The sequence below is a fragment of the Neolamprologus multifasciatus genome, chromosome 6 (genome assembly GCF_963576455.1).
Source record: "Neolamprologus multifasciatus chromosome 6, fNeoMul1.2, whole genome shotgun sequence".
Lineage (NCBI taxonomy): Eukaryota > Metazoa > Chordata > Actinopteri > Cichliformes > Cichlidae > Neolamprologus > Neolamprologus multifasciatus.
The window spans coordinates 29,419,153-29,438,153 of record NC_140444.1 but is presented as its reverse complement, the minus strand read 5'-3'; the positions used below and the strand labels follow the sequence as shown (position 1 = coordinate 29,438,153).

The window sequence follows — 19,001 nt, the reverse complement described above, 5'->3', positions numbered from 1 at the left end:
CGTGTTAACTGATAGGCAGACACAAAATGTCAACTATACGTGGCTCCGGTATTTAATCAGCTCTGCTTCTAATTTGCAGTATGATTGAAAAAATCCTCTGTGATGCATTTTTGTAATTCCCAATCCAGGAGTGGGGGCAGCTGCTGCACAAACATATTGACTCTGCTGTCAGTGACAACAGTAAAGAAAGTCTGGTAAACTTCATTAGGTGCTGACAGTGCGCGTTATCAGTGCACCAAATCTTTTGCTCATATGGCAAAACATAACACACCCAGCGTGGTTGTCTCTCTCTCTGTCTCACTCTCATGGGAATGTCCAATATCCTTCTAGGGGCAAATCTCAACCCAGCAGTCGTGTTATGGAGACAGTAAGCCAAAACAAAGTCGGCAAGTACGTTTACCTACCTATCTTTCCTGTGATGATGATTTGCGAATTGCACCTGCCATGCATCAGGTCAGCTATATGAGTGGCCAATAAATGTTCCTATTTGGGCCGTTGATTGTTTTTTTTTTTAGAAGAAGGGCAGGAAAACCGCCATGTTTAGCATGTCACGTTCTTGCAGAGCGCTCAGTCTCCTCCTCCTTATAAAATGTCTCTGCCAGAAAACAGCAACATTAAAAGGACGTGAGGAGCATAAAAGTGACCTGCGTCTGAATGACACAAAACTGTCACATTATCAGAGCGATGAAAGCGGCAGGATTACGTATCTCATGTCTGAATAGGGCATAAGTCCCTCCAGAGATCAGAGCGATGATACCTCACCATGCAAATGGAGTTGGAGTTCAAATCTTTTGATGGCGTGAATAGAAGTAAATTCTCAAAGTATCAATGGACACCCAGGGGGCATACCTACAGTGTTATGCACAGATATTTGCACTTTCATCAGAAAACTATTAAAAAAACCCTAATTTCCCATGTCGGGGAGGACCTGTTTGTACTTGTTTCTGTCAAGAAAAGAAATGCTTTCAAAATTTAGGCTCTTTTATCTATTATTGATTTGCTTAAAGTCATCCATGGTGTTATGTATTCTCATGTAGTCAGCTGTTGCTTTGTGTTTTTTCGCTTCAGTCAGAGGCCTCTCTTCTCTCCAATTTGTACAAACATGGCACCTAAGAGACTTCCTGGAGCACCAACTCTGTTTTTATTGATTCTGCTGTTGATTCTTTTGTGTTATTCAAGCCGTGTGGAGGGCAGTGCAGCTCTGAAAGTCCTGCACAAAAATAATTATTGCTTTAATTATGTAACTGTAAAACAAACAATAAATCTGCAAAGGGAGAGGGGGTGATTGCTTTTTAATAAAAACCACACTTTGATTTAAGCAGTTAGCGTAATTTAATGCTAACAACCCAGTGCAGCAGTTTTTCAAAAGTCCGCTTCTTACCTTGAAGATACAAACACGGTGATTTGATAAATATGTGAGCAAAAGCATTACCAGCAATTGGTTTCCCAATCCAAAACACATTTGCAAACTAATACATGCCCATAAAATATAACATTGTAATCAAATGTCTGGGAGTATGACACTGCCCGATTGATTCGGCCCTCCTGATGATGTGGTGTATTAAAAAGAAATGGTCAGTGAAGCAGCTGAGATGCATCTTGGTAGATGCGATGAAGTTTTTAAGGCATCATCAAATAAAATGATGCTGTTACTTTCCTGAAAATCTTGGAGATGCTGTAATTTTTACCAGCTTTCCCCATGAATAGGACCTTGATCACTCCATGATTTAGTGTGTCACGTCCAGTCAGTTTTCATTCCTTTTCCTCCCTCAACACGATCTTGTTGAGAACTCTGCCAGGCAGCAGGATGCACAGGCCAAAAATATTCCCAATACAGCCACAGATCATCCAAAATATATTACGCCAGGTATAATGCTCCCTTCTGCGCCGGCGACAGGTGCTGTCTCAGCCAGACAGTGCATCTGGTGATATGGGAATATTTGAAGCCTCTGTCGCCTTCTGCCAAGTGTAGTTTTTAACAGCAATGAGCAGCACATCAAAAACCATATGCTGACCAGGCTCCCGTGCTCAAACACGTATGATCAGGGATTGATTTCATGTCGGAGTCTGTCATCAAATGTATCACATCACAATATTTCAGATGCCGAATGTGTAACGTTGCAGGTTTCAACTGTCCATCGCATTCAAACACACACTAGATCTTCTCTATGTATAAAACAGAAGTGCGTAAATCACTCTGCAATATCACTTCATTGTCCAATGACTCAAAATTGTGTCACCTTACATAATTACATTACTCCTGAGGTTTGGTTGGTTATTTGCTCTTATGTAAGAGCTTTGATAAGTCTTTTGTTTTTTCAGTACGTTCTGTGTCCTTAATGATGGATTTAATCCTTATGTTTGTAATTTTCTAATATCTGCTCGTTCCTTTAAGGTGCCTTATGTATTCAGACTCACCCTTGGTCAGGTCATAGCTTTTCCAACTTTTGGTCTTAAAGAAATCTCCTGTGTGGTTTTGGCAGCGTGCGTTTGATCACTAGCGCTGGAAAATTCCTTACCTGCCAGACTTCTGGAGACTGCACTCATAAAGCCCGTTAAAATCACACTCCAGCCTCCGTGCTTCTCTGTAGGCACTAAGAATTCAGTTTGGTAGTCCCGATTAGGTTCACGTCAAACGTGTGGGACTCCACATCAGCAAAATTAATTTATCTTTGTCATATCTGATCAAAGAATGCATTCATCAGATGTCTCTTCGTGTTCTTAAGCAAAATTTAATCTTTGAGTTTGTTGCCAAAGAGTAAGTTAGAGTTTGTTTTTTTTTTCCTTGGATGCATCCATAGATGTTGACATTATGCAGCGTCCTTCGTGCTGTCTGAGCTGCCAAAATCTGATTTCCAGTGAAAACCCGTGTGCCAAATCGGAAGCACGTTCCCATCTGTTTTCAGAGCTTGTGCAAGTATTACAGTGTTTATGGTGACATTTTGGGAAAACGGCCACTACTGCTCTGATTAGAAGTACTGTGGCTTCTTCGGCACAGTTCGCTCCAGAAGTTTTCGAACAGTAAGAACAGTTGAGATGTGAAATCTAAAAGAACTTGCCCAGAAAAAATGTCCTAGGACAGATGAAACCAAGACCAGAATGATGAAAAGAGAAAATCACAGAGAAGGAAACAAACAGCTCATGATCCAAAGCGTAATGCATTATCTGTCAAACATGGTGGAAGTAATGTTAGGGCATTGCCATGTATGGATGTCAGTTGTATCAGGTTAACAAGCAGCTACTGAAGGTGGGCTGCAGTAAAGGCCGAGCAAAGCATCTCAAGGGAGGAAACATATTTTTGCACAAACCTTTGAGAGGAAACACTGGACCTACGAGAAGTCAGAAAACAATTAAGCATAACATTCAGCCAATAAAATACATTTTTCTTTTTAGAAATGTAAATTAAAAAATGCAATGTGATCGTAATGTTTCTGTTTTTGTAAAACATTTGAAAATGAATTGATAACAAAAATAATTAGATTTTAGCATTAAAAATATTGTTTTGATTCAGAGTTTCTGTTAAGCACTGCATTTGATATTGAGAAACTAAGAACTGGATCAGGTTCATGTTGATAAGATTACTGTCGTGATTTTTAAAGAGAAGTGATTCTGACCTGGAGCTTGTAAAATTTGCAGCACATTTGGACCATGATGAGTGCCTCTGACGGGGGCATGGAAGCGAAAAGAACAAGCTGCCTGGATCATTTTTCATCATTTTGTAGTGATAAACAAAACCTTTGATTTTTAAATGCCGTTACAGCACATACGCACACCTGCCAAGTTAGTCCCAAATTATCCCCAAATCAAATAACTGGAAAAACGATTAGAGAGTGCATGTTCTGCCAAGGTCAGTACTCTCAAGTTCGGAAATTCAGGAATAGGGAGTCAGATTCATACCACAAGGCAGGGATTTCTACCTTTACCAAGGCCCTACCTGTACACTAAGTTTATTTACATTGACCCTGTTAGGTTATGATTAGTTGTGCTTGCGAAAATACTTCTACAACAGTACTGATTACACATCTGTGTCTCGGCTCTGTCATTCCTCCGCAGATAATCACTAAACAACATTCTACATGCATGAATCTGCTCTGCTGAAATCAGTCACTTTCTCAACTTTGTACGGAGTGATGTTCTTTAGACATTACGGCATTCTGCGGATTAATAAACGTCTTTGCTTTCATCAATAATGGATCGTGTAAGAGATTGGCGCACATGTCATGCATGAAAACGAGAGCACGTTCGCTTTTTGGTTAAAAATTAAAGCGTGAATTTATTCCATCATTACATCAGATTGTCTAACAAGGCAATGATTGTCTACAACTGTCCTGTGTCATTTTAATGTTTCAGGTCCTTTTCAATAATTGATATCTAGAAAAAATCTCATTGTATATTCATAAGAGCGGGCCAGTCCCAGCTCAGCACGCTGCGCAGTGTTCTTGTAACCCTGCTGTTCTCACAGTTTTGGGTCAGACACACTTTTTACATGATCATTTTAATTAATTAACTTCTAAAGAATTCTACATGTAAACTAATTAGTTCTGGAACTAAAAAACCAAACCAAAACGATCACAGTCAGACTTCATACATCCCAAATACAGAATCCTAGATGAGAGTTAATGTTGCCTTATAATAAGTCCTCTCTCCATCTCTCAGACAGCATCGAGCCTCAAAGACTACATTTCTGCGCCTTGGCACACTTTCATAATAACTTTATTTTCCCTTTCTTTCCTCCCTCATCTTGTCTCACCTTTTGCCTTTTAGTCTCCACCATAGGGGCTGCGTCTTTCTTACCCGTCTCTTTCTTGACACGGTGCTGCACAGAAACACAAATGCCCTCAAAGTCAAACTCACACAGCATGTAGTCATAGCCACAAACACAGTAACAAAGAGAACAAGTGCAGGCCCCTTATGAATTAGACAGCATGTCCTTTTTGGTGTTTGGCATTGTGCTTGTTTTTTCATATTTACCAGCAATGAAATATAAATGACAGAAGTCATGCAGAGTTAACATATACCACATATATCCGCACATACAAGAGTGACATAAAAAAAAGAGGACTAAAAGAATTGGCTAAAAGTCTGCCCGGCTAACAGATGAACACACATTTCTCAGAGTTACTGAAATTTTGATGTGGGATAAGGCTGTTGGGCTGTTAAAAGACTGCGTCTAGAGGGCAGCCGTTTTTATCGAGGACAAGCAGGAAGGCACTCGGAGCTCGTGTCAATGTTAAACAAATAAAAGTGTGATATTTCAAGCAAGCTCTTTCCACCATATTCTGCCATCAAATCAAGACAGCAAACATTTTTGTTTTACAATTTAGTGTCTGGGTGGGTGGATAATGATACACACCGTGCTTTAGCAAACGCACGACAACCCCTGGAAAAATGAACCGCGGCAATCGAAGGTCAGGAGAATCACATCGAAATGTGTAATTTGAAAGCAAAGATGTATTAAGATTATTCACAGGTGGTGCACTGCACCTGTGGAAATGTGAAACCATTTTTTAAATGATCCTGTGTCATCTAAGTGTTGTGCTGTGCACTTAAATGTGTTATTTTTGTTCTGGGATGATTCTGATTTAATTCAGTAATTTTTAGTTTAATTTGTTTTCCTGACCATTTTCACTGAGATTTATAAAATGTAGGATTGTAAAATATGACATTTCTCTATGAATAAATGACTGTGTGATTTTACTGATAGCTTTACTTTAGATCAGGTGTCAAACATACAGCCTGCAACTCAGAACCTTCTCACCAAAAGGTCCAATGCAGCCCACACAATGACTTTGGAAAACCTGAATATTTTAAATAAGAGAGCATAAATTGTGGACCTTTTATTGTAATTTCAGCAGTTTTTACAGTCTTCTTGCTGACAAAGACATAACACTGAGACTGCCTTAGTAAAAATGACAGCTTTTTTAAAAAGATAAACTTAGTTTAAATTAGATAACAAAAACATGCCTTTTTTCACCATGTACAATAGAATATTTGTAAAAGGAGACATTTTCTGTGAATTCACAGGTAAGTTATGTTGTTTAATTACAGGATAAAGTCCTGTTTTTCTTTATTTCTAACAGTATAAACCCGATTAGCCATGCTCGCACATATCTGATTTCATACAGCAGCATTTCTTTATAATATGGAAAAAATAAGACCAGTATTATGCTTACAATTACACTGTTAACCCATCAGCCATAAGGAGCTGATGGGGCATTGTTGTCATTGTTTGTCAGGCTGCCAAGAGGGGGGTGTGAACAACTGACAATTCTCACTCACTCAGGATTTTCAACTTGATGCCAAAGGTGTATTTACAAAAATCTTTGGACTGAATCTCAGTGTCCTTGACCTTGAGATCAAGGTCAGACATCGAGTGTTTTTTAAAAATAATGTAGTCACATAGGATTATCTTATACCATAGCTGCATCTGCTAGGATGGTGATGGGTAGCTGTGGCAGCCAAATACATTTTTAATTCAGACATCTCAGTGACTGAATCTGTAGTTAAACTTTGTAACACTGAAAGTTGGAGCTCTTTTTTTATGCATGTTATTAAGCAATAGCTGTAATGGTCCAGCCTACTTAAGATGAAATTGGAGTACATGCAGTCTATGAAGTTAAATGAGATTTTCACCCCTGCTTCAGATGTTTCTGTTCTTCAAACACGACCATGTCAAAGGAGTCTGATTGCGCTCATTCATTCTTCAACTCAAAGAACCTGAGCTATCGACAGCCATACTCACTTACAAAATCAAGAAGGCGTTTCATTATAGATAATAATGTCTGACCCTAAGTTAGACATTCTGTGTCGAGTGACAGAAGATACTTGGATTAAATGTACAGGTTCCCCTAAATGTGGACTTGGTCTTTTGGGGGGCTTTTTAGTCTTTATTGAGGTTGAACAGTGTAGAGAAGACAGGAAAGCAGGGAGAGACTGGGAAAACATGAACGTAGATTTGAAACCAAACCTCTGCAATAGCCTTAAAGCATGTGGGTCACCCTGGTGCACTATATCCGTGCTTATGGATTTGATGTTTGACTTTTCTATGATGTTAATTTAAAAAAGGAACAAGAAGAATTTTCAGTTCTTCTTAACCAATAATGTCACAAACCCTTCCATGCTGCTTTAACTGTATAATAAGAACCTTTATTAAGATGGACAGAGCTATACTAAATGGACAAAAGCACTGGGACACCTACACACTACACTAACAGGAGCTGCTCAGCGCTGCTTTGCGCTGATGTTAACACCAGAGAAGGCTTGGAGGTCTGCAGTGATTTATTCAGCAGAGCGTTGGTGACTTTTTCATACTTTTTATGGACATTAGCACTTTAACTTTATGCAATCTGCCACTTTGTGGTCTGTGCTGCTGTGGATCCTTCCACTTTGCAGTAGAACCAGTTATAGTTAGTTGTGGAATATCTAGGAGGGAAGAAATTTCACAACCTAGCACACCTGAATTCAGTGGGCTGTTTGGAGCGACCCAGTCTTTCACAGATGTTTGTAAAACCAGACTGTGTGACTGGGCGCTGTGACAGTGGGACTGAGAACACCTGAATTCAAAGACTGAAACTAGGCCTTCATTTGATTCCAACTACACACCCATGAAGTTTTGCACGTCATTGTGTTGACAGTGTCTGTGCACATACAAACAGACAGAATGACTTGACACCTGCCGAACTCCTGAAACCTGCTCTCATGGTAGCGTCTGCTGATTTGTGTCTGTAAAAACATTTTGAAGAAAATATACACACATATAAACATACGTACAAAAAAATGAAAACAAGACCAGCCACACCACATTAACACTGCATTCAAATTTATTAGGATGCATATCTAGTCTCCTCATATGTTGAAGTAATTGTAAATTTGGCTGGGTGCACTTACAAGTACTATAAGGACCGTTTTTAATTGAAAATGACATGCTCAGTCCCCCGATGAAAGCCCAAGAAGCTGAGAGCTGCCAACTTGCCTCGGAGCATTCAGTGACGCTGACTGGTTTGTTTTGTGCTGCTTGAAGTTTGCATTTTAAGGTCTTTGTAAGAGCCCAGAGCATTGATTAACAGCTCTATTGAAAATCTGCACAATGTTCGACTGCTTCTTCCTTTCTGTTTTCACAAAAGATGCAGCATGTGGATGTGTGGACCACTTAGAGTTGTTTGGCTTATAATTACTCTTGAAATGCATTAACTGATTCCACGTTTTGAAGCAAACGACCCACCACTAGAAGCACCAGCCCGTCAGTGTCATTTCCAGTTGACAAACTGATATGCTGATTCACCATGTCCACATGCTGACTTTTAGTGCTTGGAGGCGCATTGATCTCACCCACCTGTTATTTATCTTGCTTGCTCTTTGAGGATAAACGGGCTGAAATGCATCATCTCCTTTTTGGTGCAGCTTGACCTCAGCGCTTTTCCTCCAACTGGCAGAATCAGCTAATCATTCTGCACAAAATCATCCTTTAATAAATGACCGAACAAATCTGAGAGGTGGGCAGAGATTCAAAAGGTCTGGAAGCAGGCTAAGCTGCACCTCATTACTAGGTTATTGTCGAGGATGCAGCCCAAGTAATTAAAAGGCAAACTACTGATTCTCCTCCTGTCTGATCCTGATCTCCACAATATCGGTTTGCTCCTGTTACCCGACGGATTCTTGTTCCATTTAACTCATTCAGTAATATCTGCAGATTTTCTCTTTATGTTGGCCATCTGTTTCCATTTGTTTGCAGTCTTTATGTTAAGCTAAAGCAACTAGCCGCTGGCTGTAGGTTCTTACTTATCTGCTTCTTTGTGTCTGAAATGAATGGAGAGATTTAACTGGTTGCCAACAGATGGGGTAAAACCTACATAAAGGAAAGGCATAGCTGCAAAGTATCAAATACTTTTGATGTATATTATCACAATTAAAATGACATATCTGATGTAGATAATTCCAGCATCACCATTAAGCGCTCAGTGCGCTCAGTGCCTGCAAGTGCTGTATTTCTAGTGACTTTTTTAAAATATCGCTTTTATCAGCTAAAATTGATTTAAATGCTAAATGACAGACGGATGAATGTTAAGCTGTCAGTCTCATTTTTCATACCCATTAAATGTAGTGTGCAGTGTTTGAGAGTGTGTGTGTCTAAGTGTGTGTGTGTGTGTGTGTGTGTGCCTAGTTTCAATATTTACTTGCCTTGCTATGAATTTCATTCAAAAAAAACTTTCCCTCTTTAAGCATTCAGGTTTCTCACGATACTTGAACCTGCAAACAAGCAGATTATGGGCAAATACTGCAGACTTACGGTGCTAAATTCAGCTGTCTGTCTACAAATTGTCTCTTAGGAGTCCTTAATAAATCAGAAACATGCACACGCATTGATTTATTTACTGTCTGTGCAGCAGTGAAAAAAAGAAGAAACGTCCATTGAACGACATTCACCCCTTCCAGCCATTTCCTTTCTGTAAATCTGACATTGATACCTAATGATAGTGCTTGCCACTTGTTTACCTGCATTAGACCAACTCCACACCACGTCTGACATGTTTACAGCAGCCAGCGTGCCCGAGATGTTGGGTGACTTCATGCAGTTCTGCTCCCATCAGTCACACATTAGTGTCTCTGCCTTGCCGAGGTCTGTGTAAACATCACAGGCTACAGTCGCGCTGTGTCCAAACTCAATAATCTATATTAGGGTGACAGTGCACTGGCTCAGTTAAAAGACAAGACTGTAAATGACTCAAGACATTTGCTGATTCACACTGATTCAAACTTACTTCTGAGAGGTAGAATTTATGTACATATATATATAAAATACTGTATATATATATATATATATATATATATATACATACATACATACAGTGGGGCAAAAAAGTATTTAGTCAGCCACCGATTGTGCAAGTTCCCCCACTTAAAATGATGACAGAGGTCAGTAATTTGCACCAGAGGTACACTTCAACTGTGAGAGACAGAATGTGAAAAAAAAAAATCCATGAATTCACATGGTAAGATTTGTAAAGAATTTATTCGTAAATCAGGGTGGAAAATAAGTATTTGGTCAATAACAAAAATACAACTCAATACTTTGTAACATAACCTTTGTTGGCAATAACAGAGGTCAAACGTTTACTATAGGTCTTTACCAGGTTTGCACACACAGTAGCTGGTATTTTGGCCCATTCCTCCATGCAGATCTTCTCAAGAGCAGTGATGTTTTGGGGCTGTCGCCGAGCAACACGGACTTTCAACTCCCGCCACAGATTTTCTATGGGGTTGAGGTCTGGAGACTGGCTAGGCCACTCCAGGACTTTCAAATGCTTCTTACGGAGCCACTCCTTTGTTGCCCGGGCGGTGTGTTTTGGATCATTGTCATGTTGGAAGACCCAGCCTTGTTTCATCTTCAAAGTTCTCACTGATGGAAGGAGGTTTTGGCTCAAAATCTCACGATACTTGGCCCCATTCATTCTGTCCTTAACACGGATCAGTCGTCCTGTCCCCTTGGCAGAAAAACAGCCCCATAGCATGATGTTTCCACCCCCATGCTTCACAGTAGGTATGGTGTTCTTGGGATGCAACTCAGTATTCTTCTTCCTCCAAACACAACGAGTTGAGTTTATACCAAAAAGTTCTACTTTGGTTTCATCTGACCACATGACATTCTCCCAATCCTCTGCTGTATCATCCATGTGCTCTCTGGCAAACTTCAGACGGGCCTGGACATGCACTAGCTTCAGCAGCGGAACACGTCTGGCACTGCGGGATTTGATTCCCTGCCGTTGTAGTGTGTTACTGATGGTGACCTTTGTTACTTTGGTCCCAGCTCTCTGCAGGTCATTCACCAGGTCCCCCCGTGTGGTTCTGGGATCTTTGCTCACCGTTCTCATGATCATTTTGACCCCACGGGATGAGATCTTGCGTGGAGCCCCAGATCGAGAGAGATTATCAGTGGTCTTGTATGTCTTCCATTTTCTGATGATTGCTCCCACAGTTGATTTTTTCACACCAAGCTGCTTGCCTATTGTAGATTCACTCTTCCCAGTCTGGTGCAGGTCTACAATTCTTTTCCTGGTGTCCTTCGAAAGCTCTTTGGTCTTGGCCACGGCGGAGTTTGGAGTCTGACTGGTTGAGGCTGTGGACAGGTGTCTTTTATACAGATGATGAGGTCAAACAGGTGCCATTCATACAGGTAACGAGTGGGGGACAGAAAAGCTTCTTACAGAAGACGTTACAGGTCTGTGAGAGCCAGGGATTTTCCTTGTTTGAGGTGACCAAATACTTATTTTCCACCCTGATTTACGAATAAATTCTTTACAAATCCTACCATGTGAATTCATGGATTTTTTTTTCACATTCTGTCTCTCACAGTTGAAGTGTACCTCTGGTGCAAATTACTGACCTCTGTCATCATTTTAAGTGGGGGAACTTGCACAATCGGTGGCTGACTAAATACTTTTTTGCCCCACTGTATATGTGTGTATAAAAAGGCAAGCTCAGAGGTTTTTTTTTCTTTTTCAAAGATTCCACACCTTTTAAAACATTTTCCTGAAATATGCCCCTGAAGACGTCACACTGCCATCTGCAAGTTTTTTCCAACTGAGACACAGTTTAGCACAGACTGGCTGGTAATGTGACGAGCATGGTTAGCTTCTCACAGTAGTATTGCAGCCAAATAAAACTTAGGAACAATAAAGGTGGGTGGCCAACTCTTCTTTTAACTTCTGTGCACTATAATCTTTCCAAACGCTGAACTGCTCTCTTCAACAGAGACACGGACTCCTTTTTCTTCATCCTTCTCATATATGTATGCATTATGCACTGGCTGCCAGTTTCTTAAGACAACGCTGCTAACATTTCCAGTCTCGTCAAGTCATCAGCAAGTATGAAAGCCGACATCAGTTCAAGTTTACTTGGCGTGCGTGTTATTTATCGACCGGGTGCATCGGCCTGGAAGCGCAGTTTGAGATGCAGCTTGTGTGCATCCAGTGAAGTGTGCCGCTCTTCCTAATGCAAATGCAATTAGCATTTAAGGGACTGCACAGACATCAGAGGGAGAGTGCACATTTTGTGGTCGACTACACATTCTGGTACATTTATTAAGGCTCGCCCAATAGTCAGGGGTCAGCGTTGGGAGGATGATTCTCAGATTTGAAATGAGCTGTTAAAGGAAGGTTGTGCAGAGTAGCAGGATGGAAAGCTGAGATCATTAAAGCTGAACTTGAACTTGACACTAGAGCTAATTCGAGCGAAGCCACTGTGGAGATTGTGATGTTGATCTTGATCTAAGCTGCCGTGGCTTTTATTTCCCCAAACATTTTATGTTCCGAGTGACTCCTGCCTCACATGCTCCAGTAATTTTCTTAGCGTTTAATCAAGACCTCAGTAAATGGTTCGGAAAGTTAAAAACTTCCTTTAATGGGGGACCTTTATTTCAGTATCAGCACATTTTTATTTGCTTTTCTAGGCTTGATTTCTTTCTTGATTTATCACCCCTCTGCATCCTAGTTTCACTGTTGAGGTGCATCTTTGGAGATCTCGTTTACAGGCGGAAAGCACCTAAAGACAGTCCCAGTTACTGATAATTAGCTTCTGTTTAGAAAATCAAACGCTAATTTCATGCAGATTGCCAATTCAAATATGCACATAAATCTGGCCCTGACACTAATATTTTAGAACCGGGTATTACAGGGATTAACATACCAAACTGAAAAAAATATTTTTTTTATGATAAAAAAATAAGCTTTTTTGTACCACTCACACTAGAAAGAGGGTGGTGAGATATTTTAGTTTGGAAGTTGTTGTCCTGTGCTACCACCGGGGCTGTGCATATCAAAAGAAATGCTAATATGTTTTAAGTTATTGAACCCTGAGAGTGCAGAGAACAACCTACCGGTTTGATATAATGCAAAAAACCCTGCGTTTGTGCTCCCATTAATGTGCAGTTTAACGTTTTCTCTCGCTAAAGAAACTCGCCCTTAAGCAAAAGTAGATTTAATAGCGATCGCTGCTACATGCTTTCTCAGGAAAAGGGCAACACATTTCCCAGGTGCTTCTGTACCAATACCGTTGAGAACAATATTATTGCTACAGCATGATGAAGAGGAGCACTAAAGAAGCCTGTTTTACTGATTTCTTATTGGACTAATTTTCTTCCTCCCTCTCTAAGCTCTCCATTGCAGCTGCATTGTTTCTGACCACCGATTTGATCATATTCGAAATCTGACTGTATGATACAATGTTGAGCTCTTATACTGCAGTGAACACTTGACATAGGGTGGCTGTGCCTAAGGAGGTAGAGAAGGCCGGGCGCTAATCAGGAGGTCGGCGGTAGGGGTTTCGATCACTGGCCCTTCCGGTCTCTGAGCACGATGCTGAATTCCAAATAGCCCTGATGGATCCATCAGCGTGTCAGTGTGATAGATGAGAGTTTCATGCGTGTGAATAGATAGATTTGAGTGGTTAGTCAGGTTAGTAGGGTGCTATATAAATGCCTGTCAGCTTTACGCATATGACAGCAGATCGTTAGTTAGAAAAATAGCAAGACAAATTTGATCAACTCTAACACGAAGCAGCATTTCCACACGCACAATTCAGATTTGTGTGACAGATGCCTAAAAGAGAATCTCCACCAAAAACTGTTTGCATATTTGTGCAAATGACTTTTGTCACTTAAATTCCGTCAGTGACTGACTAAGCTTAATCTGTTACAAGAGGCCTCTGAAGGTTTAAGGAGAGATATCGAGTGGAATACCACTTTAAGGTATTTTGGGGAAACAGCCATATAACCAAGCGCATAATTTGTGTTGTCATGTAGAGGCACTATGTAGATCTGCTTCATTGGCGATGAATGAAAGGATGAAATTGTGGACTGATAGATTTAAGCAATTACGCCCACATGAGCTTTATTTAATAGGAGTTGGGGCTAACATTGTTGAACCACAAAATGTGCTTATATCCGAGGAAAATCACTCTGGGTTGTGTTACAGCGTGCACGCAGACATCCTCTGATTTACTGTCACTGAAGCTGCGGCTTGAGGGGCCCGTTAATGCGAGATCCTGCATTTGGGTGTGTTGTCTCGATTTTTGACAGATACATCATTTTCACAAATCTAGATTCAAGTTCAGCTACAAAAACATCATTTTTTGTTCTTTTAGACGAGGCTTATTTTCTGCTTGCAGGCAAACTTGTTCAATTTAGAAAGCATGTTTAATAATCACAAATGAAAAAGCTCCTTGCAGTCTGTTCCACTGCAGTAAATCAGCCACTGGGGGAAAAAATAAAAAATCCTTTTTATAGTCATTTTTTAAAAGAGTGAACACCAATTTTTGTTGGCAGAGAATTATCTCACTGAACATTTTACTTCATTAAGATCTCGCTTGGCCCTCATCTGGCAACATTAGCATGAATGCTAGCAGTTATCCCTCATGACACATCACAGGAGTCAGCGGATGTGATTTTAAGCACAAATGCAAATCCTCCAAGACAGCGTGAGCACTCAGTGACCCAAAGTTTTCCAGCTACGTTGACCGTTTTGAAAACTGCGGTGCAGCACACTGACTCCCAGTTATGTTAACTCTGATGCTAACTCCAGGGAAAGTTAGTGTAATCTTGTCCCATTGGTTGGAGCTGACACTAATTCCCTGGGACAGGAGTGTAGCGGTGTGTGATTTAGCGGCGTATGCTAAGTGCTGCTGGAGCTCCGGGCTAGTATGTGGGCACCAGGGCAGAGAGAGCAAGCTGGGAAAGTACTGCCTTCACTAACTGGCCTGATTAGACCGGGTGTGAGATGACATGGATCAGATACACATACTAACCCAGCTGGAAAGACAGATTGGGAAAAATTAAATAAAAAGAAAAAACAACATGAGTGCATTAAGAGAAAATGAACAGATACGGATGATTAGGAGAAATGGGTGGAAAGTTAAAAACCAAGAGAGGGGAAAATGAAGAGATAAAAAGACAGTAGGTTAATTTTGTGGACGTGATGTTTCCTCCTGGGGTGTTTTTCAGCTCTGCTGGACTGTGGCGGTGTAAGAAATTGGCTGAGATGCAACGTAGCATTTGCATCATGGTTTCATTAGCTCTCATTCAGCCCAAGGCATTTCACACTGCATTTCCTCTACTCATCTGCTTCTCTTAGATCCGCTCGTATTACAGAAAAAAGAAGGTAATACAGAGTAAGCTGAAACAGGGAGCAGGAGCTTGTCTCAGACTAGAATTTGGTTAGGATATAGAGCTAAAGAGCGTTTTCATCTCAGCAAATGTTACTGATTGATGCAGACACTTGTGTGGGCCTTTAGCACTTTGGTTTCCCCTCATATCGACCCACCCCAGGAATGAGGTAAAATCAGATTATTTATTTCGGGGTTATTTTATCTGTTAATAGCTGGCACTTTGCTGTGAATACTGCCTCAAGGCATAGATTGTGTTCAAATAAAAGCAGACAGTGGAAGGGAGATTTGGGGCATCTCATGAAGGCCGATTAGCGGTTAGTTAGGTTTAGCCCTGGTCTCCATGCGGTTGCCCACTTTGACACTGAAAGAAGTTATTTTTGAACACTAGAGGACAAAAAGAGGATGATGGGCTTCTAGTTGCAGTCATTTCCTATCATGTAATCTTTGGTTTTGCACTTGAGATTAATCATTAAATGCATCGGAGTCACACTGTGTTCAGATAAATAAAACCCAGTCTGTGAGAAAGCTTTGATATCACTTCTGTGGCTTTTGAAGACACGTGAATACACTGCCAAAATTTATCCTGCCAAATAGGGAGTAAAGTGCTGTAGATTTGAACATGTTCTTGTTTTTTTATGACTCAAAATCATTCTTTAAATTAAAATAGTAAATATTTCACTTTTTGTGGTGGAAACTGTGTGACTTGTTGGTTATTTTACTTAAAAAGTCTTGGCTATAGACTTTATAACCTCCAGGATTATTATTTTAAGATTTAAGATGTTCATAAAATATGAATATACAGGTATTTTCTTACCTTGACAGTGCACGGTGCTGCATCTCTCATCTGCACCTGTGACAGGCTGCTGATAACAGGCAGAATTTGTCAAGGTAAAGAAATATTGTTACAGGCTCAGTATATGAGCCCCGCCATCATTTCAGGAGTAAAATGTTCTGCTACTGGTTCTTATTTGTATTGATGTGTGTGTGTGTGTGTCTGTGTTTTACAGGGTATAATGGGTGTAGTGGGCTGGATGTTGCTCCTACTTTCCCATATGATGGCGCCTGTGGCATCCCAAAAGCCCCCAGGGCTCAGCGTGGGCGTGATCATGGGCCAGACGCGCACCGTTATCGACCAGGATCTCCGACCACCTCGGCGCCCCGAAGATGCGCTCGACGTTTCAGTGGTCACGCTGAAGATGAACCAAACAGACCCGAAGTCTGTGATTACACAGGTGAGAAACGCATTGGCATTCACCAAGCATTATGCACACGAATGCATCGCCTGCCACAAACTGATGCAGGAGTTTGTTTTACTTTGTCCCAAGGTGTGTGAGCTTCTTTCTCGCACTCGTCTCCATGGCATCGTGTTTGCTGATGGCACCGATCAGGAGGCCATTGCCCAGATCCTTGACTTCCTGTCCGTTCAGACTCAACTTCCAGTCCTGGGAGTCCACGGAGGCTCCTCTATGATTATGGCTGACAAGGTGAGTGACCTGACGCAGCGTTGGCCATTTCGAGGACACACATGCAAGGCGGACTACTTTGCATACATCGGTGTTTGTTTTTTGGAAGTGAAAATAAGGACCCCCATTAAAGTTTTGTTTTCCAGATGTTTGTGGCACTGATTGATGTGAAAATGCAATATAGTCCACTTGGTTTCCAATATGAAAAACGATAAGCTCCATGCGTTACATATGTGAATTGCATGTTCTCAGCTGGTAGGTACATGAGTGGAAAAAATCATTTGCTTCCAGTGAGTTACTTTGGGGATGCCTCTTTGAGGTTGTTTGTCTTATGAATGAATGCTCTAGATGAGAAAATAATACACCGGGAGGTTTCTGAATGATGTGTGTGCTATCAACAGCTCCATCAGATTAGTGTTTGTTTAAGTTGAAAGTGGAAATGCTGCTGTCAAAGTTAAACAGAATGTTAATTGCTCTGAATTGATGGCTGCTATCACCCGAAGCAATTTTATGTTAATTAGGCTTTTAAAAGGTTACAAAGCACACATTTAGAAGTGAGGTGTTTGTAAGGTCAGAAGAAGCCTTTGCATGGAGCACGCTGCATCCTCTGGTACATCGTTTTTATTTTAGCAGATGATCGAGGATTATTTAAATATGTAATAATGCATTTTCTGCTTTGTCTAGAACTGGGCTATGCAAAGCCTAACCCCCCCACCCCACCCCCAAAGAAAACCAAAAGAAAGAATAAGAAAAAGAAACCCTGAGCTGTATGTAGCTGTATCATGTCTCGTGCTCAGTGGATGCAAGAAAAAACAAAAATAACAAAACAACAATATAACTGATTTCTAGTTTTAAAAGAAAAAAAGAGGAGATATCATTTAAGAACGGGTATTTGTGTGTGTGTGTGTGTGTGTGTGTGTGTATGTTTGTGTGTTTATTTTGGTGCGGTGCTCAGTGCAAAGTTAAGGATGTACATTGCTTTCTAAGCTGAATTCTCTCTCTGGTGCTGGCTCTGTAGACCTCGCTGACTGACAGACAGACAAACAAACACAACTGGTTCTTTAGCTTTTAAATCTCTCAGGGCACAGCAGCCAAAACACAGGAACCAATAACTGCCGCAGTACAGCAGCCTTTTGAAGTGCTCCTTGACGGGGGATGCAGTGCGCGAGCGTGCGTGAGAAAAAAAGACAAGAAAGAACGATAACAGAGATGAGGAGTGAGGTAAAGGAGACAGAACTGGCATGAAGGTGAGGGGGTCTGTGGTTGTAACGTGAAGGTCAACAGTTTGGACTCCCCGCTGAGCTTATAACGATAGGGAAAATAAATAAATAACCTTTTTCTCGCTCTCAATCGCTGCCGTTAATGTTCCATTAAACAGAGTACTTAGCCCCCGACTGCTCTTATTGAACAGCTCGGTGGCCAAAAGTACAAGAGTGCGGTCATTTCTGGCAGCTCCCAGGTGTAAAAGTGAGTGTGTATGGCCTGTAACTAACCAGCTCCTCCACAACAGCTCCTGCAGGGTTTACCTGTAAATAACAAAGACTCCACGCCTGGTTTAAATTGGGGCGAAACCATCCCACTAGCAGGCAGGAATGGAAGCACAGTAAATCAGCAGATCATCGAAAATTCTCAGACATGCGGTTGCTCGAGTTCACATCTACCTTGTCAGATCAGAAATGTAGGGAAAGGACACGAGAGGGCACGAGTGAACTTCCTTGTGCGTGTTAAAGTTTCCTGTAGACACGATTGGGACTATAGGTTTTCATTAGCTATTGATATATCGTCAACAACTCACTTCAGTATTGCTGTCATTGCACAGACCTGAGCTTTACTGACTCACCGACTCGTACGCCCTCCAGAGTGAATACACTTGTTATATTGACAGCAGAGGTAAACAGTGAACCAGCAGCCTGCACTCACTACAGATGAATAACGACCAGAGTTGCCACCATAGCTAGGATTAAGCACTTGAATTGGAAGGACTCAGGTGACTGTAATCTGCAGTCACCTGACATGTAGTCGTGATATTTTACACACTGTACCTTTAACAAGAGATGCGTATATTTTAAAGGGGAGACATGATCACCTCTTTGAGATAAGAGGTTTTTTATTGCATATTTGCAGATAAAGCGAGCCACATAAAAACTGCTACAATGCACATGGCATGATAATAACAAGATGTGGCGGCTAGTCGTAGATAACTATTATTTTCTTCGGGAGGCAGATATGCTATGTAAAAGGCCTCTTTACACGTTTCTGAATAAATGGATACTGTTACTGTTCAGAATCTTAATAAATAGATACAAATACATAAATTCAACAAAAATATTACATTTAAGAAAAAATCAAAAGTTTGGTATTTTTATTTGATTAGGTGTAAAA

At 40.9% G+C, this 19,001-nt stretch overlaps 1 protein-coding gene across 2 annotated transcripts in view; it reads left to right on the top strand.

Annotated features, from left to right (window-relative positions):
- The window catches only part of grin2ab (glutamate receptor, ionotropic, N-methyl D-aspartate 2A, b), a 114,379-nt gene that overhangs the window by 14,576 nt on the left and 80,802 nt on the right, over window positions 1–19,001 (top strand). The window contains exons 2-4 of one of the 2 annotated variants that reach the window (XM_085163592.1): window positions 15,979–16,044; window positions 16,164–16,388; window positions 16,482–16,640. In XM_085163592.1, coding sequence (XP_085019718.1) covers window positions 16,170–16,388; window positions 16,482–16,640 — 378 coding nt within the window. In that variant the 5' untranslated portion in view covers window positions 15,979–16,044; window positions 16,164–16,169. The remainder of the gene's footprint in view (window positions 1–15,978; window positions 16,045–16,163; window positions 16,389–16,481; window positions 16,641–19,001) is intronic. The other variant, XM_085163591.1, reaches the window with a different exon arrangement.